The sequence below is a fragment of the Notolabrus celidotus genome, chromosome 1, assembly GCF_009762535.1.
Source record: "Notolabrus celidotus isolate fNotCel1 chromosome 1, fNotCel1.pri, whole genome shotgun sequence".
In the NCBI taxonomy this organism is placed as follows: Eukaryota; Metazoa; Chordata; class Actinopteri; order Labriformes; family Labridae; genus Notolabrus; species Notolabrus celidotus.
The window spans coordinates 13,010,516-13,026,744 of record NC_048272.1 but is presented as its reverse complement, the minus strand read 5'-3'; the positions used below and the strand labels follow the sequence as shown (position 1 = coordinate 13,026,744).

At 40.2% G+C, this 16,229-nt stretch overlaps 1 protein-coding gene across 6 annotated transcripts in view; it reads right to left on the bottom strand.

The window, feature by feature from the left end:
- Positions 1–16,229, bottom strand: part of arhgap9 (Rho GTPase activating protein 9) — a 67,576-nt gene that overhangs the window by 12,291 nt on the left and 39,056 nt on the right. For 5 of the 6 annotated variants that reach the window (XM_034687259.1, XM_034687239.1, XM_034687267.1 and 2 more), the window contains 9 exons: positions 10,079–10,144; positions 8,189–8,335; positions 7,912–8,010; positions 5,814–5,875; positions 5,602–5,689; positions 4,918–5,013; positions 4,394–4,492; positions 2,948–3,053; positions 2,435–2,554 (listed from right to left, as the gene is read on the bottom strand). In XM_034687259.1, coding sequence (XP_034543150.1) covers positions 2,435–2,554; positions 2,948–3,053; positions 4,394–4,492; positions 4,918–5,013; positions 5,602–5,689; positions 5,814–5,875; positions 7,912–8,010; positions 8,189–8,335; positions 10,079–10,144 — 883 coding nt within the window. The remainder of the gene's footprint in view (positions 1–2,434; positions 2,555–2,947; positions 3,054–4,393; positions 4,493–4,917; positions 5,014–5,601; positions 5,690–5,813; positions 5,876–7,911; positions 8,011–8,188; positions 8,336–10,078; positions 10,145–16,229) is intronic. The other variant, XM_034687275.1, reaches the window with a different exon arrangement.

The following is a 16,229-nucleotide window of genomic DNA, read 5'->3' as shown; positions in this document are numbered from 1 at the left end:
GGGAGCCCAGGTTTGATTCCAACCTGCAGCCCTCCGTCCTGCTCGTCACTCACCACTCTCTCTCCCTGTTTCCTGCTCTATCCACTGTCCTTTCCTCTCTGAATAAAGTCACAAAAGCCCAAAAATAAAGTTAAACCAAAAAAGAAACTTGAAGCATACATAATCTGTGCAAATTTAAAAAATGAACAGACTTCTGTGTCAGCATCAGTGCACAATAATGCTTCTAATAAGCTGGAATTAACCAACATGGTGCTCAAACAAGGCCACTCCAAAAACTCACAAACAGAAATAGGTCAGTCTAGTCTAGCAGAACTGGAGTTGGATCACAGAACATCAGCTGATCACATTATGGACCAACAAATCCCAGTCTAAAACCATTAATTCAAACACTGAGCACACTACAGCGGGGCCATAAGAGGAAATATATACAACCAAAGTTTCAATTTTACTTTTCTGGATTGACAAACCAATTTAAATACTGCATCAAGCTTAACCCTCATGTTATGTTGCAGGTCAAATTTGACCCTTTTTAAAGTCTTTAGGCAATAAATGCCTTCCAAACCAGCTAAATGCAGCATAAAAATGTGGACAGCATGTGACAGAAGAGGTGTCGTGTTAATTTATCAACATCACTTCATATAAAAAAAATAAAAAATGTAAAATAAAATAAACAAAAAACCATGTCATGTTAAATTATTGTATTTATATTTAGGGCTTTCCAATGTACATTAAAAAAAGTTTTAACATCACACAACACAACAATTTTAATGAAAAGCGAGTGAGTTATTCTCATTGCACCATGATCTGTGAGAATTAAAGAACACCAATGGATTAAATATTGATTTAAATGGTTAGTAATGGAGTTAAACATTAGATTAAAAAAAGTGTTTTGGGATTTTTTGGGGGTTCTGACACTTTTGGATAAATAAATATGCCCCGGGTCAAATTGTCCCAGGAACATAACAGGAGGGTTAAAACATTTTTTCTAGAGTCATTATGTTGTTGCAAGTCTCTAGATGTTTTGGGTCACCTGAACTGCTGCTCTTGCCTCCTAGTGGGTGAGGATGATGGTAGGTTTCACATCGAGTTAGTATTCTGTTCAATACTTTATAAAGTGGTTGTGGATTTCACTGCTGACCGATGATAAGCGTGGCGGCATTAGGGAACATAAACACGACATCCCAATTTGAGTCTGGTTGGGAACTTTGCTGCATGACATACTTTAACCTCTCTAATGCTTACTATCGAGACACAGGCTAAAATCAAAGTCAAACACTTCACTCAAAATGCAGTTCTGCAGAAAAAACCCAAACTGTTTTAGCTTCATGTTGTTGATTACTTAATTTAACACAAACCTGCAGCAGTGGATTCAGGCATTGATAACAATAATAGAGATATAGTCATCCTCATTCCTGATGGTCATGTTTGCTTTAGTAAGTCATACAATGCATCCTTATTCATTTCAGTGTGTTTCATAACCAGTGAGAAACTCCTCACAGCCGCTTTAAACTTTCAGATAGTATAAGAATAGATATGAAACACAAGTGTTGTGAAAGAGTTTATGTTTGTTCCGACAACTCTTTCCTTTTTGTCCTGTCCTATATTCTTTTCTCTGTATTATAAAACTAGTTCAACTAATTGTCAGTCTCATGGAATTTGCTGATTCTGAATGCCAACCACAATACTAAGTGTATCTTTGTTACAGACTCCTGAGAACAAGACACAGCTTTTCAAAAGGCTTTAAAGTGTTGTGAAAGATGGGTGACAAATTTGATATGTCAAATAACGTTGGTTAAATTTCTTAGGAAACAATGTGTCATCAGCTTCAATTGTCTTTGGTATACATCGTCCAAGTCCCTGAGCTCTACTGAAGTGATGAGCAGAATTCCTTTAAGAGATGCCCTTGTTTGTAACAGAATCAGAGATGTTCAATGGGGTTCTGCCTCTGATATGATTGACCCATTTCTGCTCCGTGTGGAGGGAGTGTTCATTGTGTTATCCAAACATTAAACCAGGTTTGACTTCTGCACCCTTCTAAAATATTTTGTGCTCAGAATATAGGGAAAAAAAACCCAACAAAGACTATTTGAACTTTTAAGGAGGCCCCATAAAAGCTGTCAGAGTAGTGTTGTTATCAGCAGAGAAGCAGAGTGAAAACCGCCATCACTCTGCAGAAGCTCTTACTAAACAGGAGAGGAGGATTGCGACGCACAGTCACAGGGGGATGTGGCATCATTGCAGGATTAATGCTGAGATTTCCTGCCAGCTGTCATAACTGCAAAATACCTTCAACTCCACAACTAAAGTTGGGAGGATAGTTTCAGCTGCAGAAGTGCAATACTGTAATATTTACAGAGGAGAAAAAGAGGCCACATCCTGCTGAAGAGAGAGAACTTGGATTGAGAGAGTGTTAAACTTCAAACAGAACTCTAACCTTTAATGAGGCCTTTCTCCTGCAGCGCCTGCAGAGGGGGTCTCTTCAGGATCAGCTTCTTCAGCCTGCTCTTCACTCTCTTCCTCTCCGTGTTCTCAAGGTTGGACGAAGAGCGAGGGACTGCAGAGCGAGGACAGGAGGAGGAGGTGGAGGAGAAGAAGGAGAAAGAGGGGGAGGAGGTCAGTGCGGGGCGTTCAGCTGCAGGGGGGAGGCAGAGCAGATGAGAGGGAATGGTGGTGAGGATGAAGAGAGGGAGGGCTGGGCGGCGGCGCAGGTGAGACAGCACTGATGGGGGGATGATTTGCCACGGAGGGCGGGTAAAAATGTAAGTGGGCTGGATGGAGGAGAGGATAGAGGACAGGATGGAAGGATGTAAGAGGCCTGTGTGGAAGTTTAGAGAGAAGAGTGATGATGATGGAACAAGAGGCCATGAAGGGTGCGGAGGGTTTTTGTTTGAAAGGAGGAAAACAAGAGTAATGAGATGAGAGGCAGCATGTGATGAGGAGGTCTTACGTGACGTTCTCCTGTCCTCCTCATCTCCGCTGTGTTCCAGCATCTCCACGCTGCCCGCTCGCCTCAGAGAGTACAGGAGCACGTTGTCTAATGGGTTTTCACGATCCTGGAAGACAGACAAAGAGAGTTCATGCTTGATGTACGCCATGATCATGTCGTTTCAAACCTTTATTTATTCTCAAAAGGACTCTGAGGTTTCCATCAATTCTGATGTTGTTGATCTACAAAGGTACAACCAATAGCAGTTGACCCCTTCTACAGAGTCTACAATGCAATAAATAGTAGTGTCATCTGTGTAAAGGTGTGCATGACAACCATTCAGGGAGGACACAATGTCATGGATATAAACAGTGAAGGGAAAGGGGCCTAAGATAGAACTTTGGGGCACACCTCATTAATAATTTTTTCATGAATACATAAATACTGTACAAATATTACTCCGAATACTGCATCCCTTTTTTCCGGTATCCAAGATGGCCAACAGAAGGGAAGTGAAAACATTATGAGACCAGAAATAAAGGAGCAGGTCATTGGTGTACGAAACCATGCTTATGCATCCATTTAGAGTTTTCATTTGGAGCTGTGTTTCTGCAACCCGAGTGACTGTAAGACCAATATTCACTACCTTGTACCTCTATATCAGGCCCTACTTAAGAAAGCATTTAGCTCCTGTAAACAGCGATCACTAGTATGTGTAAGAATAACCATTTTCCTGACTAGATTAAATATGTCTTTGGATAATGCAACTATGTTCTAAAATTCCCAGAAACCTTCTAGTCTACATCTTAACACCCTGTAATACATAAACAACTAATTGTCTATCAAAATAATCAATGATGATTTCTGCAGGACTCTACCTTTTTCTAACAGGACATGTGTTACACAAACATCTAGTCTTGATGAACAAATAAAATAACGTAAAAGTTTAAGTCTTGGCTGAGTTTTCTCATGTGTGACAAATCTCTTTACTCCAGATTTCCACAGCAACAGCAACAGCCAGTCAATAAATATATATAACTGATAATAACTTATACAATGCTCCACATTCATGATAAATGACACAAGCTTTTCAATAGTTTTCTTCGCAGCCTGTAATTCAAGGAAAAGCTACATTTCTCTTGTGTAAAGCATTTCTATATCACGTTTCATACTCAGAGTTCTCAACATGAGGTTTGAAGAATATTAAACTTGAAGTGGATTATTAAGGTGGAATAAAAGGCTTCAGAGGCTTCATCCAAATGAACATGAAAAGATAGAAAACACAGATCAAAGAGGACAGAGTTTAAGGTTTTGGATTACAGTCTGTGTTAAGCATTAGTGCGTTTGAGATTTTGTATACTTTATAATTTTGTACACTTTAGGGGTGAAACTAACATTAACCAAAAGGAAACCATTTCACCACAAACAGGGAAGTGTGCCAGTGAAAGTGTGTGTTTTGTGTCTCACCAGTCTGTCTATGACGCTCTGGATGGTGATGAACCACTCTTTGATCAGAGAGTCCGTCTCTGACTGCAGCAGGAACTCATTACCCGTCACCGTCCTCAGCTACGACACAGTTATAAACCACAGTAAGAGTTTTATGTATGCTGTCTTCAGTTTCAACTAAAGTCCCACAACTGCACTTTGTGTTGTCATGTCTTGATTTTAAAAACAGAGAAGCTTGCCGACTTTTACTGATAAAATTAACTGGAAATTTAGTCTTTAGTTCTTCCTCTTTTTCACAATAGAGTGCATGAGTAGAAAAAACTTCTCACTCTCACTTCCCTCACTGATAAAGACCCTGTTTATCCCATTTATAACACTATATCCACTTTGCATCAGATGGCATTAACCAGATAACATAAAAGGGGCACTTACGTTTGATCATTCTATGCAAACTTCTTTCAATTTTTTTTATTTCTGTATGTTTGAAAATTGTGAAATTGTACATTGAGATCATGTGACTTTGAGCATTTCCACTTGTTTCTCACCTTGAAGACGTTTTTCTTGCTGGATAGCTCGTTTGCCCAGTGCAGCTTTGCTCCGCGAAGATCAACACTGCTCTCTGGACGGCTGTTTCCCGGTCTCTGTTTTCAGTGAGCATATGCATATGCTTATTTGCACTATCTTGGGATGCTCTTGTGATGTATTGTGTTGTCATTGTCATGCTACCATGATGTATTGTTTCTATCTGTTGTTATTTATCTTAACTTTTGTTATCATCTCTGTATTCACCTGCCGGGGACTACAGATGTAAATAGACCTTATGGCTAACTCTGGCATATTTACATGGACGTTATGCTGAAATGTTCATTAATATGCACTGTCCCTTTAAATAAATAAACTCTACATTATGGAGAACTTTAACACACATTTGCAACAAGTTTGTGTGTGATTCTTCATGAATGTTAGAGTTGATGCTTTTAATTTGAATATGTGAAACTAAGAGGATATAATTATTTATCTGTATGGTCACTTTAAGGGTTTTTTGAAAGCTGCAGGTCTTTATTCAACAGACCAGACTCATTTGGATTTACAGCGTTTAATTCTAAAAGGGAAAAAAAAATCCGCCCTTAAAAATAACTGACATCTGCACTTACAGAACTGACTCATAAGAGCTGTCTGAGGATTTTGAAATGTGGTTCAAGTGATCATAAACAGCAGACTCCTCTTACCCAGCTGGCAGGTGTCTGTGATTTAGGATCTTTGAAGAAAACCAGACTGTTCCCAACCAACACCACCCAGGAAGGGCTCCAGTTTTTCCTGCAGCCCGTCAGAAAAGAAAGGAACACCGAACACAAAATCATGCTTACTTTCTTTCATTCAAACACTTCTTTTGATCATCAATCGAACTGAACCATTCGGGCGCTGCTTTCTGAAGCCTCACCTCAGTTTTCTGCCTCCCTCTGCAATCTTCGTCTTGTTCAAGAGGCCAGCTTTCTCCAACTCCTGAGAACACATAAAAGCAGTTTCAAATACATTAAAATCTAAAGCTATGAAGCACTATTATTTATACAATCACTGGGAGGTGAAGATAATGGCATGCATAATGAGATCAGGAAAAGATGTGTTGAAGTGGTAACAGTAAAGTACAACAGAGTGCTCTTCCTGTGTGTAACACTTCGTATCCTGAGCAGAGTCATTTAACTTGACTGTTGCATCATTGAAAAAATAGCAGGAGGGGAGCAGCTCTACAATCTCCCACTGCGGTGTGGCCCCATTTAACATGCAAGAGAGAAGAATTAATACTAACTATGAATTGCTGAGTGTAGTATAAAAAGACAGTGAGGAACAAAGTGAAGAGAAGAACATTTAATGAAAGAACAGAGAAAAGGGAAAGCTATTGTTGTACGTGGTTATTTTATTTGCATAGCTTTTGAAATATCTTCCCCGAGGCTTTTGGTTGTTTGTCCTGTTCAAAGAGTTTACAACATTAAATAAAAAGTCAGGTTCAATGTGTTTTTCCAATTACGCTTACTCTGATTAATTCAGACCTCGTTGACAGGTTTCAAATTCTTAGCATGGTAAAAAATAGTCAGGGGATAATCCTGAATAACTGCTTCAATTTTTTTATAGTTATATTTTGAGGCTTTTATGTCGATATTCTGAGAGGACAGGAGTGTGAATAAAGCAGAAAACTGTGCAATGAGTGGGAAGTGACATGCAGGAAAGGGAGTTGGAATTTTTTAAATTTATTTATTTGATTTATTTGTAAAGGGACCATGTACAATATTTAACATAAATGTCACCATTTGATACATTGTACCAGAGTTAGCTTAAAGCTAATTTACATCTGCAGTCCCATGGCAGGTCACAATTAAAACATCACATTGTTAAAACGCTCGCTTGCATGCACACACACACACACACACACACACACACACACACACACACACACACACACACACACACACACACACACACACACACACAAATAAACAAACAAACAAACAAACAAATAATATTGTATATCAAGTTAAAAGTATCAAATCAGTGGTTGCAGTGTTGAGTGTCCTTTAGCAGACTTTTCAGTTTGGTTTTGAAGCTGCTGAGAGATTCACAGTTCTTAATATCCTCCAGTAAGGTGTTCCATTGAGTTGTGGCTTTCACAGAAAAAAGCTGACTGCCAAAAGGCATTACGGTGAAAGGGTACATCGCAATTACTAAACGATGATATTCTTGTGGATTTAATGGATTCCACTGAGCGAAAGTTGATAAACTGATGCAGTGGAGGCGGGGCCAAGCCGTTTAAAATCTTATACACAAGACACAAATTTGAAAACAATTTAAAATTCTCAAAGCTCAAAAGATGATGTTTCTCCAGTATCCTGCAGTGGTGATATTGCATTTTTTTTTCCAGTATTTTTAAGGTTTGTTTATACAGAGAGTGAAGTGGTTTAATGACCGTCTCCCCAGCATGTGATACAGTGTGACATATGGGAAAGGATCATAGCATGCATAAAAGTCTTGGCTGCATCCACTGAAAGACAGCTTCTTATGTGTCTAAAGTTTGTCAAATTATATTTGAACCTGGGCAGCCTGCTCATATAAGGCTTGCAAATTTACCAACAAGCCAAACTAGTTCCCAATTTCCCCAATCATTAACTGCAGAAAAACGTTCACAATTAGTGGGGTGGCGACCCATGCAACAAGTATTACTGCAGGAATCGTACTAATCCTTATATTGAACCTAAACTGTCTTCAGAAAAGATTTAAGTCCTACGAGGATGAAAAAAACCAGAGCTACCAGAACTTACTTTTTTGTGTCTTTGGGATAAAGTCATTACCTCCAAGGGCAGACAAACTATGAATACATTTATAACAAAGGCTGTGTGTACAACTTACCCTTATTTATGATGGTTACAAAGGTTTTAAGCATGCCCACGCAGCCAGAAGTTATCTTTCTACCTATACATTACACTAGTAATAGAAATAGTCATGTACAGGTATTTTTATATCCACAATAAAAAGCAGGGTTTTCTCACCGGGGTGCCACTTTCACTGTCTGGTGAGCTCTCAGGAGACGGCGGCTCCACAACGATGTTGGTCACATTACAGGAGAAATCTCTGCACTGCTGGACCAGCTGGAAGACAGGAAGTTAGCATCACTACCTGTGCACATTACTCTGTATCTGCACAGTTTATGTGAGTATATGTCCAGTGTCTTCTGTAAACACCGACTCGATTCTGTCTGCATGTCTTCAGGTATATTCTGCACACACGTATTAAGAAGTGGTGTGTCTGTGTGGCGGACGTATGTACCTTGCCGTTCTCAGGCAGGATCATAGACTGCGAGTGGCTAAGCTGCTGCCTGGGATCATGCAGGGGGACAGAGTTATGTGACTGGGCGCTGGTGTTGCTGAACGCCATCGTGGTCAAGGTGTCAGAGGAGACGGCACGCTGCATGCTCTTCACCGGGGTCAAAGATCAGGGGAAAATGTGTGGGTGGATGGTGAAAGGTGGAAGAGAAAAGGGAAAGGGGCAATCAGTCTGTTAATCTTTGTGAGGTGATACATTAAGTCAGCATGCTCACATTGTTTAATGCTAAATAATTAAAAAAAACAAAAAAAACAACCCGCCGTAAGGAGAGACGGAGAGGTTAGGGACATTAACCATGCAGTCTATTCATTCAATACAGGAGCAACTACTTGTAACACTTCTTATTTAAGATCCATCAATTCTGTGCTTTAAATACAATTTGTGCAAACTACTAAGAAGACATGGACTCTTTGATTGAACACTTTGATTTAAAAGTAGAATAGGTAATAGTATTAACACTGCAAGTAATAATTAGTTTTAATTACAGACTTCATTACCATCGTGCTATTTCAACATTTCACTCCAAACACACTGTTCATAAGTTGAGGAACGTTGCTCACATCTTCCTCCTCGGTTCATTTTGCATCCATTTATGTATTTGTTAATTACAGGTGCCGTGTTAAAAGCTTTGTTTGTCTGACTCATTGACAGCACAGGTAGGGTACTGAGAGCTTCTGTGCAAATCATTCTTACATGAATTAAATGTCACATCACTCACAGCATCAAGATCTCTACATGTTTCCTTGTACAGTGTTGTTGCAGATTTTGTATTGATAAAGAGCACTTCTGCCATCACAGATAAGCCATGGATTAAGCATAAAGCATTCTATTGTAATTCATCAGCGCTGCATCATAGCTACATTATGAGCTGCAGCATTCAGGCACTCTGCATGAGTGACTCTGCCGAGCTCATGCTGTCAAATAATGTATTTTTTCTCGAGAGATTCAAATAGTTTTGCTTTCATTAACAGGAAGAGCTGATGTGCAGAGCGACAGATATACAACGCTGCATCTGTATATCACATGCTTTCAAACCCCTGCATGCACACACAGAAGCGTGAATGATGACACACAAACGCACAACTTCACACAGCTTTTCATGCAGCAGCAGCCATAACTGAGTTCCTCCCCCAATTCTTGTAACCCAGTTTCAACAATCAGACTAAATATCCCTCCCAATGTTTGCCATCTTTTCTTGCAGGGAGGATTAGCACTAGGAGCCCAATCTGCTCCTTTGCTAAGAGGAGGCCTTTAAAGGGGCTTTAAAGCGAGCACACTCTCGCCCCTCTGTGATGCAACATGTTGCAGTAAGAAGTGCTTGGGTAACAGCCTTTTCTTTTAACACCATGAGTTGCTATTTCACCACCTTCATATGCATAAACGCTGATCTCTGAGAATATAAAGAGCATAGCTGGCATTACTTTAATGTATTCTACAGTAATACAGTGGAGATGCAGTTTTGCAAATCTAATGACTCGGGTTCATTGATTTTCATGAGGAAAATACCCTCCATCAAAAGGCCTTAAAGCGCTGATAAAACACTTAGGATTGCCTTCCAAGTCAGGAAAGCAAACAGGAATAAAAGAGGTGTCAGCTAAACGCTTTTAAGAGAAGCACAAGCGGCATAAGTCTTCTATAGATACTTGTGAACAGTCTGAGGTAAATTGATTGGGCTACAATGGTTAAACTCCACCAGAGCAGTTACATCCTGTGGTGTCAGAAGATTCTATTTATATTCTACCTTTCTTCCTTTGTGGGATGTTTTACACAGGGTAAAGCTAAAAGTAAATGCATTGATTTCCTGCAGGTAATAAGCAGCAGGTAGAGTGTCACCTGATTCATCTGCCAGTCAGCACCATTACTCCTCTGATGGCTCCCAAAGAGGAAATCTGGGGACAGCTAGAGGAAAAGAAAACAAAGAAAAGGGAGAAGAATGAAGAGACACACAGGTAAAAACAAATCATACTTTATTCAAATTCTAATCTAGATTCTAAACACCCATCTTATTTTCTAACCTGCAATAAAAGCTGAATATGTGCCAGTCTCAGGCCATCTGTCAGTTTTTGCCAGCTGTCACTTTATGAGCAACTGAAAAATTTGACCCAAAATGGCAGTGATGTGGGTCAATTTCACACTCACGTGTAAAAACAGGATGCTGACAAAAGTTTTCAGTTAAGATCAGCTAACGCAAACACAAATGCTGAAACTACTTATCTGCCCTGCTCACATCCTGCCAGCTAAAAATGCTCTTTGATTCATTACACAGCATGGAGGTACACACGCACACACAAAAAGACACACACAGGCTTTAATCAACTGAAGTCAATGAGAGGTGGTTTCTGCCGTTGATCAGTAAGACTGAAACAGGCATGTCTTAGTATTTGTTTGACCAAAGCATGCTGGTTTTCAGTTTTTGATCTGAGTCACACATTTACAAAACTTCTGACAATGAAGAACCAGTTCACTTAACTACATGTCGTTACTTTATACATTATAATTCCTATTCGCAGCCAGTGAATGTACACCATAAAAGGAAAACAACAACACTACTTAGAAATAAAGCATAAGAAATGAAAATGAACTTACAGCAGAGGTGCTCATTGTCATAGATCAATCTAAAAACCAACCCTGTTCTCTTCTGTCGAGTTTAAGTCGAGACAGTCATCTTTCATGTCATGTCACCTTTCAACTGAACGTCAAACTGTAAAAAACGTGTATCTCTCCCCCCTCTCACCCTGCAGTTACTTCCCCATTTTAGAGGGAAGCTAGCCGTCTTTATCAGCTGCACAATCATTCTCATATAGAGCAGCTCAGAATATTCACACCAGGACATAGCAAACATTGCCACATTAACCACAGTCCAACAACTTATGTTAGCAAGAGTGCAGACACAGGCAATGTTGATGCTTCCCTTCAACGGAAGTGGCAAATATACTTGTTATTTAACCTTTAAGAAAATTGTTAAGTATTGAGCACATAAAGTAACAAACATTAAACTACATACAGTGAAAATGACCCTTTAATGTTGTGACATAGTTAAAGCCTATATGAGCTGTTGTTTCCTGTCACTTAAAGATCTGATGCTTTAGCATGTCAGCTGCATTTAAACATTTTACACTTTATGTGTGACAGTTTGGTTTGTAGCTGATGCTGTTTGAGACTTAAAAGGGCGGCACCATGACTACATAAGTAGGGACAGTAATTATTGCTAAACCATTTAGGTTTTACGTGCATCTTGAAACAATTGCTTTACTGTTTTCTGCTTCTTTTTTCAAGATAGAGTTGTTGTTATTTTGCCTGTTAAGTTTCCTCTGCATGATAATGGTGACGTATAAGTGACGTGACTACACAACACAATATCAATTAGCAAACTTTTACGATTCCCTCTATCATTTCTCCTGCTGGTCTACCAGGCCAGGGTTCCCACTCTTTTCCAGAGATCATTTTCCAGGACATTTCCAGGACATTTTCATTGATGATCAAGCTGGTATGACAGTCTAAATTGAGTTCCTAATTTGGTTCCTAAATAGTCTAATATGTTCCTCTCAGTGGAAGTCTACATCGAAAGGCGTGTAGTCTATGGCTATCAATTAAATCATCTCTTACATACTTAAAAAATCTGGCAAATTGATAATAGAATAATGCAACCACAGATGTACAGCACTTCACTTGATTAGTGCAACCAAGTAACAATGATGGGCAACATCTCAGCTTTCTCTTTTCTCAAAAACATAAAATAAGCTAAGAAAAAAACAAAAGAGCCTGCAAAGGAATCAGGAAGCTGCCTTATTGAAATAATTAAATAATAATAATGATCAGAGGATCAGTGCATTAATGACCTAAATAGAATTGAATGACAAAAATGTCCACAAATGTTTCTCAACTCAACTCAGACTCAAAATATACCTGCTTAATCATGATATCCATCCTGCTAAGTGGTCGATATAAAACAAAGCAAATGTCACGTTTTTTTATTTGAGTTACCGTAAACTTTGAACAAATCGCACCGGTGTAAAGACGCACTCTGTATTTGAAGATCTCTCAGAGATTTAAAAAAATGTAAACTGTCTTCCTGCATGGTGATTTCTATCATGATCAGCGATGTCTACAACGTGGAGTTTCTGTGCAGCTATGTCGCTCATTTTGTTCCGTTTGTTTTCACTATCAGGAGTTTGCACTTCTGCTAGCTAGAGCAGGGGTTCTGAAACTTTTTGGAGCCAGGGACCCCTTACAGGTGAGAAAATAGTCCATGGCCCCCTCATAATTGTAACACAGATTAAGCACATTAGTGATGTGTCATGATCAAAAGCTGTGGCTCTGAGAGCCGATGCTTTACAGTGAATCAGAAGAGCCGGCTCGCATCGAGAGAGAGCCGGCTCCCGTTTTTTTCCTTTCGCTGCTTAGCTCTCTCAGTGCTCAGCCCCAGCTCTGCTCACAGCAGAACTTTGTTTTGATTGGTCAGCATGGCGGCCATGCAGCCAATCACATGTGAGGATACAGGATACAGGTGATGGAGGGTAGGCTGTGTATCGTGGCTACATTTGTTCCTTCAGAGAGAGTCTTCTTGAAGACAGGGCAAATACTAACTGAGAGGAGAAATCGGATCAGCCCATCCAAGCTGAATCAGATTTTTCTCAATGCCAACCTGAGGACATAAATAATGTTTGCTCAAGTTTGGTTCTGGTTCTGTTTGCTTGAGTTTGGTTCTGGTTCTGTCTGCGTGATTTGGTTCTGCATCTGTTTGCTTGAGTTTGGATCTGGTTCTGGTTCTGTTTGCTTGAGTTTGGTTCTGGTTCTGTTTGCTTGAGTTTGGTTCTGGTTCTGTCTGCGTGATTTGGTTCTGGTTCTGTTTGCTTGAGTTTGGATCTGGTTCTGGTTCTGTTTGCTTGAGTTTGGTTCTGGATCTGTTTGCTTGAGTTCGGTTCTGGTTCGGTTCTGGTATGGTTCTGGTATGGTTCTGGTTCGGTTCCGGTTCGGTTCTGGTTCGGTTCTGGTTCGGTTCCGGTTTGGTTCTGGTACGGTCTGGTTCGGTTCTGGTTCAGTTCTGGTTCGGTTCCGGTTCCGGTTCGGTTAAGTTCTGGTTCGGTTCTGGTTCGGTTCCGGTTCTGGTACGGTCTGGTTCGGTTCTGGTTCAGTTCTGGTTCGGTTCTGGTTCGGTTCTGCTTCGGTTCTGGTTCGGTTCTGGCGTGGTTCTAGTTCTGGTTCGGTTCCGGTTCGGTTCTGGTTCGATTCTGGTTCCGTTCTGGCACGGTTCTGGTACGGTTCTGGTTCGGTTCTGGTTCAGTTCTGGTTCGGTTCTGGTTTGGTTCTGGTTCGGTTCTGGTACGGTTCTGGTTCTGTTCTGTTCTGGTTCTGTTCTGTTCTGGTTCGGTTCTGTTCTGTTCTGGTTCTGTTCTGGTTCGGGTCTGGTTCGGTTCTGGTTGGGTTTGCTTGAGTTTGGTTCTGGTTCAGTTTGCTTGAGTTTGATTCTGGTTTTTGCTTAAAATTAGTTCTGGTTCTAACCCTAACCCTAATCCTAACCCTAACCCTAACCCTAATCATAACCCTAACTGTAATCATAATCCTAACCCTAACCCTAAACCTAATCATAACCCTAACCCTAACCCTAAACCTAATCAGAACCCTAAACCTAATCATAATCCTAACCCTAATCATAACCCTAACCCTAATCCTAACCCTAACCCTAATCCTAACCCTAACCCTAAACTTAACCCTAACCCTAACCCTAATCCTAACCCTAACCCTAATCCTAACCCTAAACCTAATCATAACCCTAACCCTAACCATAACCCTAACCCTAATCCTAATCCTAACCCTAACCCTAATCCTAACCCTAACCCTAAACTTAACCCTAACCCTAACCCTAATCCTAACCCTAACCCTAATCATAACCCTAACCCTAATCCTAACCCTAAACTTAACCCTAACCCTAACCCTAATCCTAACCCTAACCCTAAATTTAACCCTAACCCTAATCCTAACCCTAACTGTAACCCTAATCCTAACCCTAACCCTAATCACAACTCTAACGCTAGCCCTGATCACAACCCTAACCCTAACCCTAACCCTAAACCTAATCATAACCCTAACCCTAATCCTAACCCTAAACTTAACCCTAACCCTAACCCTAATCCTAACCCTAACCCTAAATTTAACCCTAACCCTAACCCTAACACTAATCCTAACCCTAACCCTAATCCTAACCTTAAACCTAATCATAACCCTAACCCTAAACTTAACCCTAACCCTAACCCTAATCCTAACCCTAACCCTAATCTCAACTCTAACGCTAGCCCTGATCACAACCCTAACCCTAACCCTAAACCTAATCATAACCCTAACCCTAATCCTAACCCTAACCCTAATCCTAACCCTAACCCTAATCCTAACCCTAACCCTAATCACAACTCTAACGCTAGCCCTGATCACAACCCTAACCCTAACCCTAACCCTAAACCTAATCATAACCCTAACCCTAATCCTAACCCTAACCCTAATCCTAACCCTAACCCTAATCATAACCCTAACCCTAACCCTAAACTTAACCCTAACCCTAACCCTAACCCTAATCTTAACCCTAAACCTAATCATAACCCTAACCCTAACCCTAATCATAACCCTAACCCTAATCCTAACCCTAACCCTAACCCTAACCCTAAACTTAACCCTAACCCTAACCCTAACCCTAATCACATCCCTAACCCTTATCACAACCCTAACCCTAGGATTAGGGGAGAATGGTTTTGTAACAGAATAAATTCACAAAATTGGGCAATTATAAATCTTCTCATAAAAACACAGTACGTAAAAGGGTTTTCAACACAAACCATTATTTTTTGCAAAGTTAAGGTAAAATATACGGCTACAAAAGATCCTAAATTAAGAGCCGTTCAGAAGTCGAAAGAGCCAGCTCTTCTTTGGGAGACGAGTTAAAAGAGCCGGCTCTCTGAAAAGAGCCGAACTTCCAATCACTCAAGCACATGCTTACTACCATTTGCACTCTTAGTTGCCCTTGGAACTATTTGTATTGTAAAACATATCAATGTAAATACTTCAGACCTGTACCATAGTGATAAACAGATAACACTTCAATTTGAATCAAGTAAATCCCTCTTGTATACTTTAAAACAGAGGGTCATTTCATTCCTTGTGGACTCAACATGGCAGCATTTATACTTTTCAAGTAATTGATCTTAAACGCTTTCAGAAAATTAACAGGAGCAAGACTCACATATCCCTTCAGCCACCAAATGGTATCATAACAATGGTGTAAATGCTGTTTTGTAATGACACAGCACAATTTTATAATTTATTAGAAATTTATTCAAATTATTTCATGGACCCCCATGCTATGGTTCGCGGACCCCCACTTTCCACCCAGGACCCCACTTTGAGAACAACTGAGCTAGAGTACGGTAATTGAGGTCTCAGCCTGCAGAGAAAGTTGTGAGACACAGACCCCCAAGCTCTCTGCCCAACTCCACTGGTCACACTATAACTTAAATATAAGACTCTTTGAATTAATAGAGCACTCTACAAGGTTAATGTACCATAACACTAAACAATATACCCCCGTTTTCTGTGAATGCATGATTATGAAGTGAAGGAGAAAAGATTTGAAAAAAGTTGTGCAGTGTCACTGTCTTTTCCAGCACAGCATGCACTCAACTTTCAATGAACGGGGATGTGTTTTGTTAATAGGGTCAGGTCGCATGCAGCCATGTTGGAATAATTTTCCAGGACTACATGTGATTTTTCAGGACATTTTACTTTTTCTCCCATTTTCCAGGTGTTTTCCAGTACTGGAAAACTGGTCAACTGTTTTCCAGGTTTTCCAGGTTTTCCAGGACGCGTGGGAACCCTGCAGGCGCATTATGCAATACTTCATCATTATCCTTTATTTAACTTAAATAGACTTATTTCATGACCATTCATTACATGGTTGATTTGATAAAAAGGCAGGCAGTCCTGGACCCTGTAGAGG